The following is a 27,465-nucleotide window of genomic DNA, read 5'->3' as shown; positions in this document are numbered from 1 at the left end:
CCGTGGTCAGATGTCACCAGTTTGCGGTGCCACATGCGATCCAAGAGTTTATGAATGATCTCAACACTCGGTCCCCAAGGAGAACATATGCATTACAGAGGTTACGGATACAAATTACAGAGAGCAAGACGTTTCCATGCAATTTCTAAGAATCCTTCAGCAAGTTTTAAACATTAATGGAAAACATTAAGGAAGACTTGGCACTCTGAGCAGCCCTTCAAATTACATTGCTGGTGAGGACAGAACAGGACTAAAAAAAGGGATTCAAGAATAAAGGCCTAGCTAAGAAACCTGGAGCGGGCGCTTCCTCTTGTGAATTGTGTGTTTGTGTGTTTTATTCCCTGCAGGATACCAGGCTTCCCAAAATGCTATGACTTGAAAATGAACAAGTCACAGGGCATCCTTGTTTATTCAGCATGCTCCAATGCATATCAGTGGTTTATCTGGATCATTTGCTGAGTGAATTTGCTTGCAGCGGGAGTCGTAGTAGAGATGGGGGGTGAGAGCGGTTCATTTTGGAATTGTTAGGATGCTTCAGAGGTGCCAGAGTGTCAGCTTGCACAGCGGTAGCAGGATGTCTCCCCACTGAGTTCTTTCTTTCTCGTTCCCCTTCTGTGCAGAAGAAACCACTTACAACTTGTCCCCTAAATATCAGATTTTATCATCTATTTAACCAGTGGCTAGTCTGTCCATTCTGCCCCTATTTTGTTTGAATGTACCAAATATAATAAGATAATTTGTTGTGAATGACGATTCCTCTTTTGATTTATTTGGTCTTTCCATCATTGAAACTTCAGAAAAATGCAGAATTATTACAGCTTGTCAGTGGGGAGCTTTTAGTTGAAAGGGGAAACTCAATTTAAACTGTTCTAAGTATGAAAAAAAATGTATTTAGATCATGTAACTAGAAAGTCCAGATTTAGTACAGTCTTCAAGATTTATTTGTCCAGATAGGTCATCAAGAACCCAGATTTTTTTCAAGTGCATAGCCTCAATTTCATCCTGAGGCTGGAGCTCCCCCTGGGGTAACAGCATGGTGATCAACAGCAGTCATGCAGTACAGCAGGAAGAGACAGTGTTCTTTCCTCAGAAGTAGCATAGAAGACTTGAGCTTCATTCAGGCTGGTTGGCCTTACACCTGCTCATTCCCCGTGGTGTTAGGTGGTGGTGATGCTAGTGGCGGTAGGGAGAGGGAAACAATACATACCAGCTGTAGGAATGGCTATCGCATTGTTTCTAGTCCATTAGAATACTGACAGTGTAATTTGATCTAACAGTTTTACTGGTTGGCATAAATCTGTTGTGTAATTGACTGATTGATTTCTGACCCTCTTGAACTGCCTGGGGTTTTTTTTAGAGATATATGAGCTTGTAGGTAGGCATGCTATCCCTTAAATCCAACCAACTTAAATGGTTCTTCATAATTGACATTTTAAAATCAAATTAAAATGTGGCTTCAAAACAAAACAAAATGTTGTGGTTTATTTGATATGAGAAAAAGACTGCAACACACCTCTTGAAGAGGAGTTCATCACTTCAGTCAACCAATCAAGGAAATTCAATGAGGTCTTCTCCTGTCCTTCAAGATGGGAGCCCATTAGAGGGTCACCTGGTCCAGTGGAAGCATAGAAGGAAAAACTCAGATGACTAAGTCTGAAGCTGACACTGAAGGAATGGTATGCGTCTGAAGGAAGAAATAGGAAAAAGTAAGGAAACAAAGGGGAATCTGGGGGAGATTTCCAAGCAGAAAGACCACCAAATGCTAATGTACATTGATAATTAGATGTTCCTCTGTACGTTTTCGACTGAGAAGTCTTGAGCCACACACCTCTGACAGCTCATGGGCACCTACAGAGAGAAACCCTGCCAGCAAAGAAGCCTTATTATCAGTGTCGCTCTGAGTTGCTATCAGTTTCAACTGCTGCTAACAATGTTTTTAATTATAATTTCCTTTTAGATTACCTTTCTCATGATCGATTTAGTTTGTCGTGGATGGTATTCTTTATCCAATAGTGTGTATGACTACTTTTATCAGTAGTATTTTTAGTCTCTATATTTCTAATAACTACTCTGAAGCATGTGTACCTTGTAATTCAGAAATACATCTTTGGTCTCTTAATCACGTAGCCTCATCTCACTATTACTGCTAATCTAACTTAATAAACTAACATGAAAGTGTCTGAGTAATGATTTGCCTTGCCTTTGTTGGCAAAATATAAAATAAAAATGTAAAAAATATAAAATATTTTATAAAATACATAAAGATGTAAAACATGAAATATCTATTTTTAAAATTCTTTTTTTTTAAGATTTTATTTATTTGGGAGAGAGAGAATGAGAGATAGAGAGCATGAGAGGGAAGAGGGTCAGAGGGAGAAGCAGACTCCCTGCCTAGCAGGGAGCCCAATGCGGGACTCGATCCTGGGACTCCAGGATCATGACCTGAGCCGAAGGCAGTCGCCCAACCAACTGAGCCACCCAGGCGCCCTATTTTTAAAATTCTTGAGGACTGTTGATTTGGGACAGAAAGGAGAGGGGTTGGAGGTGAAAGAAGATGGTATTATGAGGAGACAGGAATCAGAGATGTAAGCTCTAAAGGTACAACTAGATCTAAAACTCTTGTAGGGCATTATATTAGTTACCTACTGCTATGTAACAAACTACAAGACTCCATGACTTAAAATAACAAACATTTATTCTCTGTCTGTGGATCAGGAACCCAGATAGGAGTTAAGTTAGTCATCTGCTGTAGGATCTCTCATAATGCTGCAGTCAAGGTGTTGGTCAGGGCTATGGTATCATGTGAAGGCGCAGATGGGAAAGTTTCTGCTCTCAAGCTTACGTGGTTGTTGGCAGGATTTGGGTCCTCCATGGTTGTTGGACTGAATGCCTCAGTCCCTTGCTTGCTGCTGCCTGGAAACTGCCTTTAGATTGTTGTCGAATGGGCCTCTCCATTGAGAAACACGGTATCTTACATGATCAGAGGAATCCCATGAAGAGAGAGAGGGAGACACAGAGACAAAGAGAGAGAGCAAAAAAGATGAAAGTTACAATCATTTATAACCTAATGTTGGAGGTGACATTCCATCACTTTGCAATCATCTATTCAGTAAAGACAAGTCACTAGGTCCAGCCCACAGTAAAGGGGAGGAGATGACACAAGAGAATAAGTGCCAGGAGGGAGGGATCATTGAAGGATATTAGAAGAAAACTTACCACAGGCATTATCATGTCATTCTTGTCTTATATTTCTTAACCATTGGGGCGCCTAGGTGGCTCAGTCATTAAGCGTCTGCCTTCAGCCCAGGTCTGGTCCCAGGGTCCTGGGATCTAGCCCCGCATCAGGCTCCCTGCTCTGAGGGAAGCCTGCTTCTCCCTCTCCCACTCCCCCTGCTTGTGTTCCCTCTCTCGCTGTGTCTCTCTCTCTGTCAAATAAATAAAATCTTTAAAAATAAAAAATAAAAATATATTTCCTAACCATTTTATAGGACAGTGCCAAGCACATTGTTTTCTTCAATATGTTCCTGGAGAACTGAATTAATTTGTTACAAATCTTTATGTCATGACTATGAACTATATTTTATCAAACACACAAGTAGTTCAGAACTTCCTGATCTTCCAGAATAACTTTCTAAGTTACAGTGCATGTCAATGTAAAAAGAATGCAAATCTAATCTGGGTTAGGAGTAGCTGGGTGAACTCAAACATTTGTGGTTTTTGGCTCATGTACAGAAATGAATATTTCGATTCTAGCCAATGAGATTTTTCCCCCCATGGAGACTTGAACCCTTGTGTTCTAAATTTAGCTTCACAAGGAAATGCTGTATCAAAAGGGTATACTTGTTATATCTTTTTTTTTTTTTTCTGAAAGCGTAACTTACCATTGCCCTCTAAGCTTTTATCATTGTAACCAGATTCTTTTCTCAGTTAATCAGGTTGATTTCTTTTCACTCTACTTAAAGACCTGTTTGGAGCTTTAGTTACACATTACACATACTGCTGCTTACCCTTGCTTTGGCTTACTTGTCAAGCCACATCAAAAATGTCGCTCTCAATTCTTTCTACAATAGGGGCTCAGGAGAAAAAAAATACAGACTTAATTTGGACTTGTCTTGCTTTTCTACATTTACAGGACCATTTTAGTTCCCTTCATCCAAAATGCATGAATTCTTTACTATAAGGAATACTTTCTTTTCTTTATCACCTGCAATAAAATATAGGGCAAAATCCAAGACAGAAATGAAAAATTAGCACAAAAATTGGAAACAATAGATACTATTTCATTTTATTTTGCTTATACTAAGGAATGGATCTACAAACCTCAGAAACATGTTAGCAAATATCAGAACATACTATCCTTTTTTACAGTTTGGGAAAAGAGTAAAAATGGCTTTACTTTTCCCTAAGAGTAAGTTTTCGGTCTTCTGTGCTAGGACCTAATGAAAAGGATGTGTTCCCCTTGACTGTTTTCTTTGAGGGAAAGAAGAAACCCATTTTATTACCTCAAAGACTTAGGGTAAAAGAAATGGTATCACTAAGCAAAAAAATGAATTAACTGAATGCTATACAAACCCCAAAGAGCATTTTCCCTGTTGAAGAGGGTACAGTACCAATTATACTATTATCTCACCCTACTCTCTGGGTGAATAGTCTGAAAGCCTAAATTATAGTTGATCTTAGATTTCTTGGCTTCATTTGCAAATTGGAGTCATTTTCTTTTTTGTGAATGCCATAAACACATGTTATATTGTTTAAGAGTAGCAGTCCTTAGTTTGTTATGATATTTTTCTCCTTTTTGTCCTCCGTGTCAAAGGACCTTTATTTTTTTTTTTTTTTCTTAATTTGGCTTGTTGCAAATTGATCTAACACTGTGTTTCTGAATGATTTGCAATGGCCTTAAGTACCTTTTTGGCATGTCATTTGTTAGGAGACCAGTTCTAGAGAAGGTCCTTCAACTGGCCAGATGTGTCATTTTGGAACAGATTGAGGGCCTGCCAAAACACCATTTGTTGCCAGTTCCGGATATTGTTGGGGTGCTCACCACTCTGTTACCATATTTTTGCATGTCTTAACATTGCATAAATAGGCAGCTGTTCTGTATTTAGAATATAAATGAGTCACCAGCTTGCTTTCCCAGGAGGATTTACCTGCAAAAGGGAACCCACAGTGTTAACCCCTTCCCATCCCCCTGCCTGCATGTCACATTTAAATGCACACTTCTCTGAGCCCATTCAGAAGCAAATCCTTATGCATATAAATCACACCTCTCTTGCCAGTGAGACAAGAGAACCAAAAATGTGCAGTTCACCGTGCTAAAATGGAACACATTTCCTTAGCAGCAAAAGCAGTAAATTAATCAGCTTATAAACTGAGAGTGAGCAATTTGTGCTGAATTCTTTCTTACTGTTCCTTCAATAGGAGACGAGGTTCTCTAATCTCGGAAAGGCCGTGACTTCATTAAGATGGAAACCCCTGTTAAAGGATGTGTTGCAAGAGACAAGAGAAGAAAAGCCCTAAAAGTCACTCAGTTGTCTCTCTCGAGCTATTTTCAGGCCAGGGAATTTTTATTTATTTGGAGAATGACAATTAACCTAGAGACTTTGCCCAACAAAGGAGCAGAGTGCTGAAGTAGGTCTCACTATAGGACATCAAAGGCAGTTGGTGTGACCCAATCCACATTTGTAGCAGAGGATTCACGTAACAGGCTAGCAGAAGCTACCTAATTTTGATTTCAAACAGCTTAACCAATTTATGTATAGACGTGGATATAAGACACTGTATGTGCATGTGTGTGTGTGTTTTCCCTTCGATGCACTTAGGAAATAAAGTTGTCGGTGTTGGAATACAAAGGAATAGGAAGGTCAAGGCAGTTAGAAAAAGCAGAGGTAGTTGAGGTATATGGTATGGGCCCGGTCTCAACTACTTTTTTTGACTGTTTCCCCTAAAATAGTTTATTTGCTAAAGAAGCCCAGCATTCTGCAATCTGATAGGGTCAAGTCATTTCTCAAGGCTTTTCATCTTGCCAGCCAAAGAAAAGTACACACAGATAGACAGGTGACATTTGGAGAGCCAGGCATGCCAGATTTTCAGAGGTTACAATGGAGGTCCAACCTGCTGTTCTTCTAATGAAAGGAGGGGAAATTCAGACTGGCCGAACTGCTATAAGGAATATCTCTGCTCTGAATGTCACGCTGCCCAGATGTCGCTTGGCAGGTGGAGATGCACGGAGAATGAAAATGTAGCCCTGTGTATGTGGGTGTTAGTGCGTTGCAGGGTGAACAATGAGTCCATCTTCTGAAGTGTAATGAAAACAGTGTGGATCTTGTCTATATTCATGTCATGAGAAAGGGCATTCTCAAAGAGTCCCCACCCCGTTTCCCCTCCCAGACTGATAATGCATACGTGCTCACAGACCATGTGCACATGACTTGTTTTGGGGTTTTAAGTATAACTTGATGATTTATTTCGTGCTTTTATAGACATATTATGTATATATGCTTTTTCTTTATAGAAAATGGGATCATACTGCATAAACAATTTTGTACCTTGAGTATTAAATCTCAAAACTATATCATGAGTATTTATTTTCCTTAGACTTTTCTTATATTTTAAAGCAGATTTTATAGCAAAGATACCTGATCCTACAGTCAGCCATTTCCCTGTTGAACATTGAGGTTGGCCCTAGACTGTTTTAAGATGGGCATGGCTATGTTTCTGGGTAAATATTTAATTTTTATTAGAACAAAGTAAGTAAGACGTGAAGTTACGTTTTGGAAGAGAAAGCTAAAGTTACTGTCATTGAGTTTTCTTTCACTACAATTGTTTTTCTTTAGTGTTACGAGATGACTTCCGGCAAAATCCCACAGATGTCGTAGTGGCTGCTGGAGAACCTGCGATCTTGGAGTGCCAGCCTCCCAGGGGACACCCGGAACCCACCATCTACTGGAAGAAAGACAAAGTTCGAATTGATGACAAGGAAGAAAGAATAAGTGTGAGTTAAATTAAAATGAATGCTTACAGAGATTGACTCTCAAGTCTTCAAATGGATATATTTTATTGCCAATAAAATTGTAGACCTGTACTGAATGCTAATGACCATTCACACTGCATTGAAAGGACTGAAAAAGAAAAACCGAGAACTAAAACTTTAGGATGAGGCCTCAAAGACACAAAAATTATAGAAAGCAAGTGTAGATGATATATTAATATTTGTACCAATCTGAATATGAAAAGATATGAATATGTAAATATGTATGAATATGTAAAGATATATATGTCTTTGCAGTACAAAGATGACAAAGCTCTTTTTAACATCTCAAATGCATCTTTGGATTATGTAGTTTCACTTGAGTGATAAAGGGTAAATGATGGCTGTAAGCCATATTAATGAGACCATTTCTTTTGGCACTTATTTTCAAAATTATAAGAGAAGGTAATATGAGGTAATGAGTACTTCAAGCACCTTTTCCAGTTTTCAAATTTAATATTTATAACTAAATTTTTTACATGAATTCATTTAAAAGTTTAAGAGGTATAAAGTAAAATCCAAGTAAATGTGTCTTTTTTGATTCTGCAGTTTAGCTCTTGTAGAAAAATAGTCTGCTTTCAAGGAATATTGATGATTAGGTTCATCACTTGATTAATATCGGAATGAGACACCCAGAACATTGTAAAGAGGTAGAGAAGGGAATGGCATATAATTATTTTATAGTTTTAGAGGATCCAGTCAATGTTTGTTTGTGATGCTTATGGGAACCAGTTCACTGAAATAGTAGATAATGCTTCAAACTTCTGATGCTATTCTTAGTATAATTTTTATATTCAGTACAATTATTGAGAATAAATATATTTTACTTTAAATAATGTCTCATTTAACTGAACAAATGTGCCATTTCTATAAAAAGTCCATAGAGTCTAGGGTCTATTATCTTTAAAAATATCTTATAATGAAGATTTTTTTTAATGTATGCATCGTGGTTACATCATAACCGAATAGGCCATATAAGAGATCACAATATATATTCATGTGAATCTGGCTTGAACTCTTGACACCATGAGGAGCTACATTCCAGGGAGAATTTGGTTCTCAATGGTCTGTGCTTAGATACCAAACATGAAAATATACTCCTGGTGATAGAGTAAAATCACTGTTGAAGGGTTTCTAGTTCATGTTTGCATCATTTAATTTTCGCTTTAAAACAAACCACCACAAAATACAGTGACTTATAATAACCATTTTATTTAGACTATTATTCTGTGGGTAAGATGACACTTCTTTATTCTGGGCCAGCTTGGCTGATCTTTGCTAGGTTTTCTCATGCTTCTGTGGCCTGTTTAAAAGATGTGCTGGCAGCTGGATGATCTAGGGTAACTTTACATGTCTGGCCATTGACTTATACTCAGCTGGGCATCCTGGTTCTTCTCTTGGCCTCTAATTTTCCAGCAGACCAGCTCAGACTGGTTCCCATGGTGGTCTCAAGATTCCAGCAAGGAAAGACAAGTCTCGGTTTGAGAATACTTTTCATCTGCTGAAACACTGCTTTAGTTTCATTGGTCAAATCAAGTTATATTGCCAAACTCAGTTTCAGGGGGGAGGAGAAATGGCCTCCACGGCCATTTTTATAACCTACAGTTTATTATACTCCACAGCACATAATTAAGAACAGGTTGGCAGTCTGTCCTTCCCATGTAAAAATGAAATTGAAAGTCCCTTTCTGTGACATGACAAGTTTCAGAGCCTGAAATATATCCGTTGAGAACATACCTACATGGGTTTTGTTTGCCTGTGAGATAAAAATTAACAGAGGAAACCAACACGTTCTTCTCTCCTATCTCTTTAAGAACATTCAGTCATTGTGATGTTAAGATTGTTGAATTACATAAATATAAAGAAAAACATTGGAAAAGAAGCCATGAGTTGGTGATACACATACTAAAAATCTAATTCTGCTTCAATATGCTCTTTAACAAATAGACATTTTAACGTATTACATTGGTTTATTTGGTCAATAAATGCTTCTCATTTAAGAAACAATTAGGAAGCACCTATTAGAAGCCAATGATTTACACCAACTCATACTCTCATCATTTAAAAAAATTATTTTTATCAAACCTGCCCTCCTCTTCAAAAATTATCTTATACATACCATCAAGGTGAGACAGACAATTAATGCTAAAAATTGAAATTAAACTCCATGAAGGCAGAGGTTTATTATTATTTGGTTTACTCCTGAATCTCAAATGTCTAAAACACTGCCCAGCCCATAGAGGTACTCAGTAAATGCTTGTTAAATCCCTCTGCGTCAGTTCAATTTCATTATAGTACCAAAAACGGTTATCTAGTGCTTCTTTCTGATGACAAATATCAATAGCAATTCATTCAACCTACTGCAGAGTGAAGACAACCACTAGAACTTGGTGGAAGCAGTCACAAAAGTCAAAATAGGACCAGACAAGAAAGAAAAAGAATGCCCAAAAGCATTTTCTAGAAAGGTAATATGAAGGCTTATCCTGAGGGAGAAGTTAAGAGAAGAAAAAACACAAGCAGATGCCAAAATAGGGGGAAAGTTTTGTATCTTAGACACTGAGCTATTTCCTTTAAGAAAAAAGATGTTCTGCTTAAATATTCAAAATTATTTATTAGTCACCTTCTCTTTGCTGTTTATTTTACTTTACATTTTCTTTCTTTTCCTTTCTTTTTTTCTTTTCTTTTTTCCCTTCCTCTTTTTTCTTTTTCTTTTCTTTTCTTTTTTTTTTTTTTTTTTTTAAAAGATCCGTGGTGGAAAATTGATGATCTCCAATACCAGGAAAAGTGATGCAGGGATGTATACCTGTGTTGGCACCAATATGGTGGGAGAAAGAGACAGTGATCCAGCAGAGCTGACTGTCTTTGGTAAAACTCTTTTTTAAATTATAAATTGCTATTTATATATACTTTCCCTTTGATGTTAAATGTATTTGTTGATACTAAACACCAGGTCGTATAGGGAAAGATACTTATGACTTACGGTGAGTAGTGAAGGACTAGATTTGCCTTGTTTTCTGGTTCTGTCTTTCAGATGAAATCTTCCATCTGAAGAAAAATAGAACTTTTTAAACAATAATTCATTTACTTTATTCATATATATTTATAGGATTTGCCTTTTATCAGAATGTAAAAACTTGATCTTTCTCAAATTTGGTTTGAGATATTATATCTGTCTAAAATTTATTCACTGATATATTTATCAAGTATCTTTTATGTGCAAGATAGAGGATAAGTTTTTTGGTTTTCTTGTTTTATATTAGTGAAGTACAAAGACATTTCACTTGTTTTCTACTTTGAAAATGTTCAAATTGAAATATTTAGAGTATAGCTTGTGGTTTAAAGAACTAGCTAGCTGCACACACACACACACACACACACACAAATACATACATGTAATCCAAATTAAAAAAAAAACAACAACAAATAAACTGTCTTGCTGATGTAGGCAGGCTGGGTCCAAGAACCCAGGGGAAGATCCCACAGGACCAGCCAAGAGGGTCCTTCGCTTCACACAGGATAGAAATCAAACGTGAGCCAGAGAAAGTGAAAATAGAGTTTATTGAATAGTGTGAGTGACAGACAGAGAATAGCAGACAAAGTGTCTGAGAGACTCAGAAAGGAGAGAAGAATGAGTTTTGTTGTTGCTTATGGCTAAGGGTTTATATTAGAAAAGGGTATAGGGTATGTGTTCCTCCAGGAATCCAGGGTAGGGTCAATCATAGGCAAGTGTTGGGTGAATAATAGGTGTTATTCCATAAATGACCGAAGCTAGGGGTATTGATGCCATTATCAGCTGAGGTTTGTTGGAAGCTAATACCCTGGATCCTGCTTGGGATCTGGCTCTCGTTACATGTTGTCAGGTGTTTGGGACCTAAGACAAAAACTCAGAGAATGATTAACCTTCTTGCTTCCCCCTTCAAGTGGGAACAGAGCTGCTTTGGCTTATTCAGAGGCAAAATATGGAACATGAGTAAATGGTGCCTCACAGAAAAACAGCAGAGATGGAGGTTTCTAAAATGGAGCCCCTTCAACTTCCCTACTTCATTGCGATGATATTCGTGTTTTTTTGATTTAAGAACCAAGGGACTTTTTATTGGAGTAATATGATTAATGGCCTAAAACCTGATTAGATCTGGAGGTACCTGGGTGGCAGTCAGTTGAGCGTCAGACTCTTGATATCAGCTCAGGTCTTGATCTAAGAAGTTCAAGCCCCACTTTGTGCTCCACACTGGGTATGATGCCTACTTTAAAAAAAAAAAAAAAAAAAACTTGATTAGATCTGTTTCAGAGAAATTGTGGAGAGAGCATTAGGAAGGAGAAAAGAGAGGATAATAAATCTGTCAGAGTAAACAAAAAAGGAAAATACTATAAGGCAGCTGTGGAAAATTGAAAGAGAAATAAAATTACAGAAAATTAGGGAAAATAGGGATCCTAAAGATATTGGAAAATGAAACATTCCTTTAGAAGTCATTGAAATACCATTTAAGTCTCTGTATGGATACACACATACACACACGTGTATACAAACACATACATATATACACACACATACATACGTGTGTGTGTATGTATCTATCTTAAAAGATTTAACTGTTGTTGATATTATGTGATTTTTTAAAAAGATTTTATTTATTTATTTATTTATTTATTTATTTATTTATTTATTTATTTTTGAGATAGAGAGCATGAGTGTGCTAGTGGGTAGAGGGGCAGAGGGAGAGAGAATCTCCAGCAGACTGGCAGACTCCCTGCTCAGTGTTGAGCCCAACATGGGGCTTATGAGACCCTGAGATCACGACCTGAGTGGAAGTCAAGAGTCAGATGCCCAGCCAACTGAGCCACCCAGGCACCCCATATTATGTGATTTTTTTTTGAAACACAAGAGATAAGTGTGATTTTTAAATAATTTTTTGTGCCAGCAAAATTATCTTCTGGTTCTATGAATTACAGTAAGATTTTATTGATGGTCATTACTCCAGAACATGTTTGAGGGTAGCATCAGAATCCTGCATACTTTCTGAAAGAAATCTCTTTTGCAGTTTGAGATGGGCCATCCCGTGGTGTAATGGGAATGCTACTATGCAAAAGAGCCATATTATGATTTCCATTACATTTAGAGTGTTAAGATGTGCTTTGTGAATATGTACTCAAGTGCAGGCCTCTCTTTCCAATCACTTTGAGTACCGAGTAATCTCTGGTAATATTCCTTATGGATACTAAGCAGCTTGAAGTCCCAAATGACAGAACCAGGAGAAATCCCATAATTCATTAAAGGAATTGAATAGTAAAAATAAAATTGTTCAAAGTATGCATGTAAATTTCTGTCCTGCAGAGCTCAGACAAGTATCAGTTTGTCCTTAAATTTCATGCAGTCATCCTTAAGAGTCTCAAAATGTGTTTCACTCCATAATGAATAAAATACAGTTTTGCCTGGCAAGATATAAAATTAGTGGTCACTGAACATTAGCATTGAAAACCCACAAGTACAGCTGTTCTATTTAAAGAAACACTCATTACTATTTTTCTGTAACTGCCACAAGCTTTGGAACAGAAAAATGTTGCATTATAACAGTACATACTGCCTTCAGAAGGAAATTGAAAGGGTTTAAAGTCATTATCCAAGCAATTAGACTTACCAAAATGTGACTGTGTTATGAAATATTCACCCTACGCTCCCTAAAGACGTGATGAGAACTACAGGAGATCCTTAAATATGTCAGGAGTTACAGTGGAACTTCTAAATTATTTTGAAAATAGCTATAAACCAAAAAGATTGAATTTGTCTAGTGGCCATACCTCTGGAAGAATTGATTTAAGAATCTGAGAACATTTATCTGATGGTGTAAACTAGTCAGAACCGACCCAAGGGGTTATAAGTACAATATTAAGTTGAAGAAAAAGACCGAAAATCTCCATTACTGACAAGAAAACAACATCCAAACCCAGAAATAAAACATAAAATCAGTAGTGATTGTCCAAATCAAGGACATGACCAGGATTGCATGAGAACGGTCCCTTCTGTACTTTGCTCAATTCTGAGAGAAAAGAACTAGTGTGCTATGAATAGGGGGGGCTTCTTTATGTTATTTTGATGCTTTTGTGTCCAGTACATGTTTTCTAATAAACTTCTTTATATTTCATTGTTGTTAGATATTATTATTTCTGACCTAGGGTTTATAAATGTATAACTGGCTACACTTTACCCCTCCCTCCCTCTCAGTGAGCAGCAATTCTGCTTTATTTTTTTTTTAAAGATTTATTTATTTATTTTGAGAGAGAGAGAAAGAGTACATGAGAGGGGGGAGGGTTAGAGGGAGAAGCAGGCTCCTCGCTGAGCAGGGAGCCCAATGCGGGACTCGATCCCGGGACTCCAGGATCATGACCTGAGCCGAAGGCAGTCGCTTAACCAACTGAGCCACCCAGGTGCCCCAGCAATTCTGCTTTAAATAAAAAATTTGGCTACTATAACCCCTCCGTAGCTAACAGAAAATTTTTACTTGTCCTTTGCAACTCCATCTTTAAAATATGTTATACAGAAAAAGTAACTGATAATATTAATTGTTCAAAAAGTATAATTCAATTCTAAATGGCAAGAAAAACAGCAAAAGGTGTAATAGGTCATGGCAAATACAAAAGCCTTTGGTAAGTATTTTGGTTCTTTAGTAAGTAGGCTTGAACTTAGAAGTTTTTGTTTTGTTTTTTTGTTCTTTTAGTTTGAAAATTGCAGCTTATATTTTAAAGATCTCTTATGTAGACAAAGAGATCAGTGTAACTTCATTTTCAAAATATACTCTGCCATCCGCCATGCATCATTTATTCTGTTTGTCCTTTAATATTTGTTGGCCATACATAATAGCTTAGTTAAGTGGGCAGTACCAAATCTAAAATTAAGAGGTAGGCATCATAGTGTTAATGGACACTAAAATCTATGGCACACTCCAGATGCCTTCATAAAGAATACTCCCTAGCACTTTACATATGTTAATTAACGACTAAAGATCCTGAAGTCAGAGAAACTAGAATTACATAATTAAATTTCTAATTATGGGTAAGTTTGGGCTATCTGTTATCCAAAATTTAACTGTCACTTAAAAATAACATAATTTTTTTCCAAATGATTTTTATTTATTTATTTTTTAAAGATTTTATTTATTTATTTGAGAGAGAGAGAAAGAGAGCGCATGAGAGGGCAGAGGGACAAGCAGACTCCCCGCTGAGCACAGGTCATGAAATCATGGCCTGAGCTGAAGTCAGACACTTAATCCACCCAGCCACCCAGATGCCCCTGAAATGATTTTTATTTTTTATTTATTTATATTTTTAAAAGATTTTTATTTATTATCTGAGAGAGAGCGTGCACAGAGGGAGAGTGAGAGGCAGAAGCCGATTCTCTGATGAGCAGGGAGCCTGACGCAGGGCATGATCCCAGGACCCTGAGATCATGACCTGAGCCTACAGCAGATGCTTAACTGATTGGACCACCCAGGTGTCTTGTTCCCCAAATGATTTTTAAGAAATGCTTATCAAAGTAATCCATGAAAAAAAGATTTCATATGTTATACTTCCACTAGACATTAGAAGTATTACTATACTTACAATGAAATACAGAAATATCTATCGCTACCCCTCCTTCTAGTACACACATACAGACACACACACACACACACACACACACACACACACACACACACACACTCCTCATCTTTGAGCATTTCTACAAGCCTGTTTTATCTTTTTCTTATGGGATTTATTTCCATATTTTTAAATATGTCCTTATTCTGCAGTTTTATACACTATTTTGACTTCCTATTTATAAGACAATGACTTGGCCCACTTACATCCCCTTTCCCACCTTCTCACCTCCGCTCCCCCTTCTATCTGCCCTTCAGTGTATTGATTTTAGAAACATTGGTTATATTAAGATTCAGAATGAGTTATTATAGCCATGTAAATATGGACTGAGCTTAGTGTTATGCTATTGTGATGGCTTTTCTGGCACTTATTTGTTCTTCTTTGAGTTAGTAATAAACCTATTTTTTTTCTTCTACGTGTGTTTGTCTACATCTGTCATGAGTTCTTGAAACCGCTAATGGAAGGTTCAAAATCCTCTAAATTCTACTTAGCTATTAAGTCCCCCCCCCCACCTTGCTACAGCCTTCCTGGAGGCCTCAGACCTCCTGCCAGTCTGACTGGGCTAGTTTAGATCTACTCTGGAAGCTCATGCTGATATTTATTTCCCCTTTTCTCTCATGCTGGATTCTGTTTCCTGCTCTCTACCTTTGTTTCTGTCTTGGTTAAGTCCTGTCCTGCCTTCTCTTTGACTGGAGCTTAGAGCAAATAAGGGCAAAAATGCATGGATTCTTTCTGAAACTTAATTGATACTTTGGCTAGTTATAAAATTCTACTTCACAAAAGTGTTGCTCAGGATATTAAAATCACCATTCTAAAATCATTCAGCTTCTGCTTTTGCTCTTAGAAGTCTACTGGGCTTCTGACTCCTACATGATCAGTTTTCTCTCTCTCTTTTTTTTTTTCTCGTTCAAGTTTTAGTACTATATGTATTCCAGTGTTTTGAAATGTTTCAATATGATGCCTTGCTTTGGCACTTTTTTCCTTTTACTGGCTGGACCCTTGGTGAGCAATTATAATCTAAAAACTCTCTATCTAAATAATTCAGTGAGTTTTCCTCTCCTATCTTTTTTATTCAGTTTATATGTCAAACATGTATTTGTTAATTTGATGTTAAACCTCCCAGGTCTTTCTTTTCTTTCATTCTTCCTTATTGATAATATTCTGTTCTTGTTTCATGGATAGCTTAAATTCTCTTGCATTTTAGGATTCTACTAACCCTTTTTTCAAATAAAATTTTCTTGTGATGCTTCCTGCTTTTATTTCTTCTGACTTCCTCCCCACACCCTTCCCTACATTGTTCCATCTTTTACACTGGAGGCGTTTTTCAAATGGCAAGTGATTTATTGTTCATACAAAAAAAAAAAAAAAACTATTGGAATCTCTGTGTCAATTGATGGCTTTCATGGTAGGGTAATCCAATTGGGAAGTCGCCATTTCATTGGAGATGAGTACAGAGGATGGGGCTGGTGATGCTGATTTTCAATTATTAGAGGAGAGATTATAGGTGGTAGCCTGAACGTAGTTGAGATACTGGGAGACAAAGCTATGAGAGAAGAGAACCAAACCTTAGAAATATCCAAGTTTTATTGAAAACCTGTGGCCTTCATGTAAGAATTTCAAATATAAGTCATCATTAAAATCAAGATGTTTGAGAGCAATATAGTTCTTTTAATAATACTTACTTACAGACTTCAGAACAGCAAATTATTTTTTATCCATTACCTCATTTAACAAACATCTATTGAGCACCTCCTATGTGCCAGGCCCTGTTCAAATATTTAGTAAAGTAGTAAGATGACTAGACATGTGCCCTGCTCCCAGGGGACCTTTTGCATCACGTTATCAGCAATAGCATGAAACTTTGCCTCTAAAATATGGTGAGAGAGGCATTTTCCCCTCCGAAAACACTTACCTATGTTTGTCTTTGCCTCACAGGATGGTTTCTCTCAGACAAAGAAAATTCTTGGCAAGAAAAGAAATTAATGCAGCCGGGCTTAATTTAATCACATTCAGACAGACTGATCATTATCATCCAGTCTGTTTTGGAAGGGCACAATAATTCACATTCAATGGCTATCATAACCCCGTCCCCTCATGCATGCCCAGTTAAATAAAAAGAGACATACTAAGGCCAGCCATCTGACTTTCCGATTTAATAGACACCATAGGGTGGCGAGTACTTCTGGGTCAGGTAAAGTTAAAGATAAGGTTTACAAGCACTGGGTAGCTCTACTGTCCTTCTATTGCATAGCTTTGGTTGTATTGGACTTAAAGGACTCTACCTACATAATTATTGCTGCAACACCACTTTCCGAATGTCAAAGTTTATTTTAAAAATTGTTAAGATAATCCTAGTTACAGCTGTCATGACGTAGCCATTGCCAATTTTATAGCCATAGTCAAAGACTGCCTACAGTTGAGAAAAGAAATTTGTTCACTGGGGATTTAATTTCCTTCTTTGTCGCATGTAAATAAGAAACTTAAGAGATATTATGCAACCGCATTTCAGACTTACTGTATTTTGTATGAAAGTGAACGTTTTGTTTTAAGAACATTATTCACATAACCATAGTGAGACTTGGCATTTGATTTTATTACAGCCACACACGGAGTTGCGTTTTCCAGAATGCCAATTTGAAACTAAATTAACCTGACTACTTGAAAGCTGTATTTTGCATAGTACCACGCTGCTAAACAACACTACTGTCTCAAGAGAGATTAACCTTGTAAGCACGTTATGCAGGTGATTCCAATCCATTTAATCTCACATTTAAAAAAAAATGTTAATTGCATTGGCAAAGACATTGCCTCTGATCACTCCATGGCTATATAATTAGGGATCAGGGCATTCAGAGGGACTCTAATTGATAAGCAGTCAGAAAACAGCCTTTGAGATTTCTCCCCCTGATTTTCAATATGTGATCAGACATAAGGTGATAACATGGAAAAATCAGTGACCTTATTTTACATGCCTCAAAATTAAGTTTGCTTATGATTTAGTAGTTCAAGATGTTTTCATATAAATTTATTTTAATTCCACAAGGCTTCATAGAGTACAAACTCCATGGGCATTAATGGGTATCGAATGTGATTACTAATCAACTTACTTTCTAATCCTTATAACTTTACATTTATTTGCAGATGATTTTGACACAAAACAGTAAACCCCAAGACTTTTCCTTGTAATTTTTGCAATTTGTGTCTGAAAGAGGCATGGCTTTATGTTTGGCTCATGATAATAATAGCCACTGCAGTGGCAAAGCCTTCAAAAATGTGTTTTCTACCTGGACAAATTCTTTAGTCTTTAGTATTCATGTCTCTGGTTCTCAGATTTTCTGGAAATAAAGTCTAGTTATGGAAACTGGAAAATAATTCTTACAAAAAACGTATCTCCATTTAAATAAATGTTAGGCACACCTACAGTTTTTAATGAAGTGTTTTTTTGTAGGTGGTTAAAATTGAGGTAGAAGGTGATTTTAGGATAATTAGCAGAAAACAATTAGAATAGTGAATAATACAATTTAGAGATAATTATTGTAATGGGTGCTATGGAAATTCCCAGAATAATACTTTAAAAGTTATGACCAAACTCTAATGTATTAGTCAATGTCAATGTCACTTTGTTGGAAGGTACAACCAAAGATACGCAAGTATAAAACCCATCTTGATGTGCCCTATATGTGCAAGTGACTTTTATCTGGCTTATTCTTTGCATTGTCTTTTCTTTTTTCTTTCCTATCAATTGAGTTACTTTTCCATCATGAGCCAATGTTAGGCTTCCAAAAATTCTATACCACATACTCTCCTGTGGTTATCTAGTTGCTAAGCAACTAGACTCTGCTTGAGGGCAGAAGGGAATAGTGAAAGATCATTGCGAAGTTGTCCACCCCTGCTGAGTTCATCAGAACAACAGCAGGGGAGCCTATATCTTCCTTATTCTTGAAATTATAAATTAGGTGCTTCCACCTAATTTATGTCTCCATACAAAACAGTAGGGCTTAGAACACATATGGTAGCCAAAAAACCCTCAAGGATCCTATGGTGTCCCGGGATGAAGAGACGACTTTGCTTTTAGTAACTTTGGTTTTGTAACAAGTCTAATGTAAAGTTTACCCTTTGGATTAATTACATTCATATGTTGCAATTTTGTGACAGGTAACATGTTAAAGGAAGCGTACAAAAACCTGGCCTGAAAATATTTATGTGTGTTTTAATGGAACTAATCTCACATACTGTTATACAATTTACTTTATAGTTAGCATCATGTCATGAAAATTTTCTGTGTTAGATAGATGATAGACAGAGGGAACTTTATCATTTCAATGACTTACTAGTTTTGTAGTATATGAGTCTGCCACAATTTTTCCTAAAAGCACCCATTTTCCAATACTGCCAGTGTTGCTACAATGATTCTAAGTAATTCTTTTTTTGTTGCAGTTATTAATTATCAAAATTATTATTCTGTTCTCCAATACTCTCACACTTTCTTTTCTTTCTTATTGATCATTAATGTTGGCATGTCCATCTTATTCCTGATTTTAGTAGGCAGGATTTTAGCATATTACTTTTAAAAAGAAGTTTTGCATTTAATTTCCTTTTTTTTCATTTTGGAAATACTTTATTTGTTAACTTTTTTATTGTTATGTTAATCACCATACATTACATCATTAGTTTTCGATGTAGTGTTCCATGATTCATTGTTTGTGCCTAACACCCAGTGCTCCATGCAGAACATGCCCTCTCTAATACCCATCACCGGGCTAACCCATCCTCCCACCCCCCTCCCCTCTAGAACCCTCAGTTTGTTTTTCAGAATCCATCGTTTCTCATGGTTCTTCTCCCCCTCTGATTTCCCCCCCTTCATTCTTCCCCTCCTGCTATCTTCTTTTTTTTCTTAACATATATTGCATTATTTGTTTCAGAGGTATAGATCTGTGATTCAACAGTCTTGCACAATTCACAGCGCTCACCATAGCACATACCCTCCCCAATGTCTATCACCCAGCCCCCCATCCCTCCCACCCCCACCCCCACTCCAGCAACCCTCAGTTTGTTTCCTGAGATTAAGAATTCCTCATATCAGTGAGGTCATATGATACATGTCTTTCTCTGATTGACTTATTTCACTCAGCATAATACCCTCCAGTTCCATCCACGTCATTGCAAATGGCAAGATCTCATTCCTTTTGATGGCTGCATAATATTCCATTGTGTGTGTGTGTGTGTGTGTGTGTGTGTGTGTGTGTGTGTGTGTGTGTGTGTATACACACCACATCTTCTTTATCCATTCAGCTGTCAATGGACATCTTGGCTCATATCTTCTCCATGCTTAAGAAGTTGTTTTTGGTTCCTTTTTTATTCATTTTTTTTTAAATCCAAGAGCTTTTCTATATCTATAGATATCAAGTTTTTTTTTTCTTTTCCCTTCTATTATGTAAATAGCCTCCTTTATCTTCTTAATTAGGAATGTATTTAACTTCACTTGACAGAAACCTGACCACTATGGCATAAGCATAAGGTGCTCATTTTTCTCATATCTACCATCTTTTTGTGATGAAAGGGTGTACACACACATACACACACACCCTATATCTGTACTTTACCTGCCAATCTGTTCCAGTTTGCTAAATAGAAATGAGGATCTTTCTAGACTTTTCTTCTTCAACCTCCACATCTGATTGATCACCCAGCTCTGATATCTCTTCATTCTGTCCCCTTTTTTTTAAATTTTATTATGTTAATCACCATACATTACATCATTAGTTTTTGATGTAGTGTTCCATGAGTCTTTGTTTATGTATAACACCCAGTGCTCCATTCAGTATGTGCCCTCTTTAATACCCATCACCAGGCTAACCCATCCCCCCACCCCCTCCCCTCTAGAACCCTCAGTTTGTTTCTCAGAGTCCATAGTCTCTCATGGTTTGTCTCCCCCTCCGATTTCCCTTTTCCATATCCATAGAACCACTGTATCAGTCGAAGCTGAAATAATTTCTTACAAAAACCATTTGACCTAATTCACTGCTTCATGTTTCTCATATAGCTCATCTTTCACAGATCTGCCAACACAGTCTTTTTCACATGTTATTAAAAATGTTGCTTCTTTATTTAAAATCATTCAGGAGCTCTCTTTCTTTTTTTTTTAAGATTTTTTTTTTTTTTTTATTTGACAGAGAGAGAGAGAGAGTACAAGCAGGAGGGGCGGCAGGCAGAGGCAGAGGGAGAGGGAGAAGCAGGCTCCCTGCTCAGCAGGGAGCCTGATGTGGGGCTCGATCCCAGGACCCCGAGATCATGACCGAGCCGAAGGCAGACGCTTGACCGTCTGAGCCACCCAGGCGCCCCGGAGCTCTCTTTCACTCTCAGGGCAGAACTCATATTCCTAGACATGGCCTGTAAGGCCCTTCATGGTCTTGCCATTCCCTATCTGACTAGCTTCATATCCTACCACTTTTCTGATGAAACCAAGCTCAAAGCCTGACTTAGGAAAAGCTGTGTTAACATGTGCGAAATGAATAAGCGATAGAGGGAATGGCTTCTCTCTATACGCTAGGTTGTAGCACAACACACCCATTAAAATCCAAGTGGGCAGGAAGAGTCTACTGACAGATGATTTCTCAATCTCAAGCCATATTAACAGTAACTTTGCTTTCTTTTAACTTTGGGTTATTGCAGCTTTTAGATGAATTGGATGAACATCCCCAATGATTGGAAAGAAAAAGTTAATCCTGCTTTCTGTGCTAATGATTCATTTGTGCTATTAGCATTCCAAGCACTCATATAGAGATATTGTACTGATCCTGTTACCTATTTGCTGCCAGAAACAATGGCTCAATATCAACCAGCCAGTGCTAAAATAGTTGTTTGGAGCACAGAGTGTCCTGAGTTCAAAAGGATAATACTAAATAGGGGCGCCTGCATGGCTCAGTCGGCTGAGGAACCAACTCTTGATTTTGTCTCAGGTCATGATCTCGGGGTTGTGGGATGGAGCCCCAGGTCAGTCTCCATGCTCAGTGTGGAGTCTGCTTGTCCCTCTCCCTCTGCTCCTCCCCCACTCATGCTCTCCTCTCTCTCCCTCTCAAATAAATAAATAAAATCTTTAAAAAAAGAAGGATAATACTAAATCATTCCATCCAACATGCAGATTTGTTCTGCCATCTTTGGGGGAGGGGGCACTTAGCTGCTAATTGATTCTGACTACCTAAAATCTTTAGGAGCAGCCTTTTTTTTTTTTTCCCTTCCAAGTTTTTATGGATTATTTCTAAATTTGTGTTATAAAAGCTCTCCATGAAAAGTTCTATTTGCCTGTTTTACAGCTTGGGATTTTGAGGTCTCAGAGTGCAGATATGTAAGCATTAGCAGGTTGCTATTTTAGAGAAAATTTTGATCCGTACTGTCAGCTTCACTGTGGAGAGATGGAGTTGTCTTCCTTCTGAATGCCAATGATTGTTGACTTTACTGCAATACAAAATGTCTCTTGCAACTTACACATTTATTTTATAAATGTAGATCTCTATTTAGACAATAAAATTATATACTTCCATCCTATACTCTTAATATATGCTATTTGAAGTGATTTATTTAAAGGTTTCTAGTTAAATATGTTTCAGTTTTGTGCTACTTGTTTGACATTTTTGAATTGGATTTGAAACTAAAGTCTTAAGTGACTAAATATGGCCATATGGCCAGATAAATTCTGTCAATTCCCAATGGATTTCATCTTTCTTTTCCTTGACTTCTCTTTCTACTTCAGTAAGTAGCACTATTGGACTGCCTATGATTTGAAGACATGTCCTAATAAAAACTTAAATGATAATGTTTCCATTATTAAAAAGGGAAGAAACTAGACAAGAAGTGAAAGTGCTTAGAGATTTGTAAGACAACTGTTTGTTTTATATTTCTCTGAGATGGTAAGATTTTTATGGACAGGGATTGTTTCCTAGCGTTATGTAGAGGGGTGCTGAAATGCAGAGTAAGGAAGATACGTGCAAAGTAACAATGACAAAAATAAAGGGTGGGAAAATGAAAACAGAATACTAGAGAAATAAACATAAAATTTAGGTAAAAAAAATTCTGGAACACTAAGAAGACAATTGGAAGTGGCCCTAGAAAATTATATATGACACTAAATAGTTTACAATAATTAAAAATAACAGTGTTTTTTACTTAACAAAGAAAACCAGATTGACAGCTTTTTTATTTAAGAAAAAATAAATCAGAGATAGAGCTGTCCATACATGAAGTGAAAACATTCATGGAAGTATTGGGTCCTCGTGAAATGATAGCCTATGTGGGAAAATTTAGGTAACACTGATATGTGAGAGCACAACTTTTTGTTTCTCTCACATTATTTTTTCTTTTTTTTTTTAGTTTTTATTTTAACTTCAGTTAACGCTAACATTCTTTATGGAGAATTAGAATTAGTTTCCTTTTAGGTATTTTCCGTCGGTCTCAACTTCTAATTCTCCCGCTCAGCCATTGTGATAGATTAAAGTAATCATTTTTACCTCTTTGCTTCTTTCTGTGGAATTCAGTGTTCAGATTTTTTTATGACAGGATTTACATGATTTAGCTCAGTAATTCATTGAAAAATCAATTTAGCATTTTCCAAAAGATTGTATAGTGTTAAATAGCTACTTCTGTATTCCAAAATATTTTATTTTATTCAATTACACTGGATTCATAAGGTCTTATCAAGACATAGTTGAGATACGGAGTTATATTTTTTTCTATAACATACTTAAAGCATGCACAACATTCATTTCATTTTACCATTGCTGCTTTTTTTTTTTCTTCCTAAGAACGACCCACATTTCTCAGGAGGCCAATTAACCAGGTGGTGCTGGAGGAAGAAGCTGTAGAATTTCGTTGTCAGGTCCAGGGAGATCCTCAACCAAATGTGCGGTGGAAAAAGGATGATGCAGACTTGCCAAGGGGAAGGTAAGAACATCATATGGGTGGAAAATTGTTAGATAACCATTGAATAATTAGAAAAAAAAGACATCCTGATTGTACCACCAAACACTCTTATATCTCAGTGTATTATTTCCAAACACACGATTTTTACATGTGCAAGCCACATAGCTGCTGTTTAATATACTGAAGTCCTCCAGGCTTTTAAGGTCACTCTTTCATGGAATCTTCACATAAATGCCAATCCTCCACTCCATCTTCTATCCCCAACTATCAAAGATGCCTGAGGTAGCCCCTTCCAGGTCTGCCATTCTGCTCGTGGTGAACTCTTGACTACCTAGCCTAATTGCCTCCAACTACTGCTCTGTTGTGTGATACTTCCCTGCACACTGGATACTGTCTGCCTTCCTTGGTTGTCCAGAGCATCACTAAGCAAAGGCTGCTGCATGTAGCTGACTCTAAGGTCTGGAGTAAAGCAGAAGTTTTGTGCAACACAAGGCTGAAAAAGCAGCAAATACTTGACATCACTATCCACACAGGGAATTTGTCACTTAGGGACCGTCTGTCACTTTCTCAATCTCGATGTCTTCATGGAGATCTTTTCCTCCATCTCTTTTCTAGTCTTCCTATCACCAACCCCCAAGCCCAGTCAGTCAACTCTTCAGGGGAAGTACAAAAATGCTTTTCATCCTTTTATAAGAATATTTAACTTTTTTGTTGTCTAAATCTTTCCAAACCTTGCCCTTTGTGACCAAATGAATCATTCAAGTGTTTTTTTTTTCTATATAATGAGCAAGTCTAGCTTTTTCTTAAGATTTTATTTATTTAAGACATACACAGAGAGAGAGAACATGAGCAGGGGGGAGGGACAGAAGCAGGCGCCCCGCTGAGTAGGGAGCCCAACACAGGGCTCTCAATCCCAGGACCCTGGGATCTAAGATTTGTTTTGTCTTCCTCCTAGTCTCACCTTCTGAAACTATACCATCACACCTACTACAGTCATCATCTGCCGAAGATTTCACATCTTGCCTTTTTTGTAATTTTTCTTTAAAAAAAGAAAGAAAGAAATTAGGTTTCATTCAACTGAAATTATACATGCTTTCACAGATATCCGTTGCCTTTTATCTGCTCTCACTAGCAACCACTATGGATACTTTTCTGAATGTATGCATTCATTTCAAAATCTTGATTTATTTATCCCTAAGCCTCTGATACTATATTTTCTAAAGTTTTATCATCAACAACACTGGCCAGAAATGGACCAAACATTTTAAATAGTCAGTGAGAGGTTCTTTGCAATCTATAGGAATAAAACAAGTGAAACTTTTAATTTGGTTAATTTTTCATCATAATAATAGGCTGTTGCCTTTGTCACTTTGCTGTTAGACATATAATTTTAAAGGAGTGTTGTTACAGGAGTTTGTGAATGTTAGGTTCCTCAAGCCTTCTCAGTGGAGAAGCAGGTTAAAAAGCAAGAAGAGTTTATGGAGCTGAGTTATTAGTGTCTATCCTCTATGTATAGTCAATAATTTTCCTCAAGTTTCAGAGCACTTAATGTGTAATTTTAAAATGTTGATGTAAGATTGAGAGATGAATTATATAGTAAAATTTGGCCTAGTATAGATGAAGGTTAATTTTCAGTTACTGGAAGTAAATAGCCTTGTCTATTTTTTTAAAGATTCAATTATTTGAGAGACACAGAGAGAGAGAGAGCAGGAGCAGGGGGAGTGGCAGAGAGAGAAGGAGAAGCAGACTCCCTGCTGAGCAGGGAGCCAGACGCTGGCTCCATCCCAGGATCCCAGGATCATAACCTGACCCGAAGGCAGATGCTTAGCTGACTGAACCACCCAGGTGCCCCAGCCTTGTCCATTTTTTAAAAACAGACAATCAAACTTTTATTTTGGAACATTTTTGGCTTTATAGAAAAATTACAAAGATAGTACAGAGAAATCCCGTATACCTGATACTAAGTTTCCCCTGTTGTTAGCATCTTACATTATGATGAAACATTTGCCATTCCTAATGAACAAATGCTAATACATAATGATTAAAGTTTATACATTCTTTTGATTTCACCAGGTTTTCCATTAATGTCTTCCTTCTGCTCCAGGATCCAATCTAGGGTATTTAGTTGGGATATTATAGAATATTGCATTTATTTTTCATGTTTCCCCAGTTTTCTCTATCTTTCCTCAATCTTTCATTGTTTTTCCTCAAAATTTCATTGTTTTTATGATCTTGACAGTCTTAAGAGGTACTGGCCAGGTGGCCTATAGAATGTTCCCCAAACTTGAATTTGTTTCATGTTTTCTCATGATTAGACTGGATTTTGTGGGGTGTTAGGGAAGAAAGCCACAAAGAATGCCCTTTGTCACATGATATCAGAGGTTACATGATATCCATAGAACATCCCTTATGATCTTGACATTTTTAATCATTAAAAAAGATCCAGTTCACAAACGTTTCAAAAATGGAAAGTTGTACGAGTGTGTTGCACTTTAATGGGTCTATGTCTTTGAATTAAGATAAAATAAAACTTAATCAAGCCCAGTTTGATTTCCCAGATTTCTTTAGGTGTTAGATCATAAGCCTGACACCTTTAGTTGCCACAATATTCTCCAATCTTACCAAATTCATTTGCTTCAGAGTTCAAATAATAAAAATCAAAGAACAGTATGAATATTGCATGTTTAGAATGGATAATAGAAAGGCCTCGAAAGACAAGGTTGAAATTTTGAGAAATCTTACCTCCACTAACTTTCCCTAAAACATTGTCATAGGTTTCTGGCTTCTTTATTTTTCTGTTACTGGCATGATACTACTACAGTGCTTTGTGTGACCAGCTAAATATTTTTGAAGTATTAAGCAAATGGAAATGCTGTGTAAGCTTTAAATTGTATGTTAGAAAGGCTTAAAGTAAGGATCAGTGCAGTATAGAAATTGAGGTCAATATTTTTATCATGATAGAAGCCATGTACTTTTTCTTGAATTCTCAATCTTTAAATGGTATTTCAAAGAAGCTTATTCATTCTTAGATTTGTATGCATTAACATAAGCTTCACTTATGAATAATGAGGGAGAAATAGACCTCTTTCCTTGGTAAGGAATAACAGTAATGACTTTTAACAAAACATAGCCTAAGTCAACAACATTGATTCTATTACGTTATTTAAGTCTCAGACTAAGGAGATAGCCATTGTTCTTGTGAAGCAATTGTGTGACGTGGTGTGGAGGATGACATTTCTTTGGCTTAACATTTAATGCAATTTGAATAAGGTTTGTGTAGTAGTTCATGCTTAACACATTTATAGTAAAGCTTTGTAGGGCAGCTGCATAGCCTGTAATTACTATGTAAGTAATATGTGACTATTTTTCTTTTGGAGACAAGAAAAGCTTTTCAATTCAAGTTTAAATTTATGAAATGCTGTGATAGCTATTTAAACCTTCGACACAGAAGAAGATATCTGTGCCAAACTTTCAGAAACCAGAGATGAATTAAGGGCATATTTTTTTTTATATTTACTGTGAAAATATATGTTTTTTTTAGTAGTACTCATATACCTCTTTCTTTGATTTAGCCTTTAAACTCCTGACCTCTCCCAGTAACTATCTTTAATAAAATTAAAATGTACCCTTGGTGAGTTGTATTAAAGACCTTTTTTGATTAGATGAGTGTTTTGGTGAAGTGGGAAAAGTAGCAATTCCTAAGGCTAGCAATGACCCTAATGTCCAACCAGGGAGAAGATGGCTATTTTCCATATAACAAAGGGACAAAATAAGAAGGAGCCTTTACCTTATTACATGGTCCTGTCAAAATGTTAATTGTTTGCTGAAACTTCTGAAGATGCTACTCTTTCAGAATTGAAAGTTTTAGGAAGAAAAAAAATAAGTCACTC

At 36.9% G+C, this 27,465-nt stretch overlaps 1 protein-coding gene across 16 annotated transcripts in view; it reads left to right on the top strand.

Moving 5' to 3' along the window:
- The window catches only part of ROBO2 (roundabout guidance receptor 2), a 1,647,790-nt gene that overhangs the window by 1,465,183 nt on the left and 155,142 nt on the right, over window positions 1–27,465 (top strand). For all 16 annotated transcript variants that reach the window (XM_027585566.2, XM_027585562.2, XM_035727383.1 and 13 more), the window contains 3 exons: window positions 6,834–6,991; window positions 9,772–9,892; window positions 23,458–23,596. In XM_027585566.2, coding sequence (XP_027441367.1) covers window positions 6,834–6,991; window positions 9,772–9,892; window positions 23,458–23,596 — 418 coding nt within the window. The remainder of the gene's footprint in view (window positions 1–6,833; window positions 6,992–9,771; window positions 9,893–23,457; window positions 23,597–27,465) is intronic.

Source organism: Zalophus californianus, chromosome 1, assembly GCF_009762305.2.
Source record: "Zalophus californianus isolate mZalCal1 chromosome 1, mZalCal1.pri.v2, whole genome shotgun sequence".
NCBI classification, from domain to species: domain Eukaryota; kingdom Metazoa; phylum Chordata; class Mammalia; order Carnivora; family Otariidae; genus Zalophus; species Zalophus californianus.
The sequence above is the reverse complement of the archived record's forward strand: the minus strand, read 5'-3'. Positions and strand labels throughout refer to the sequence as shown.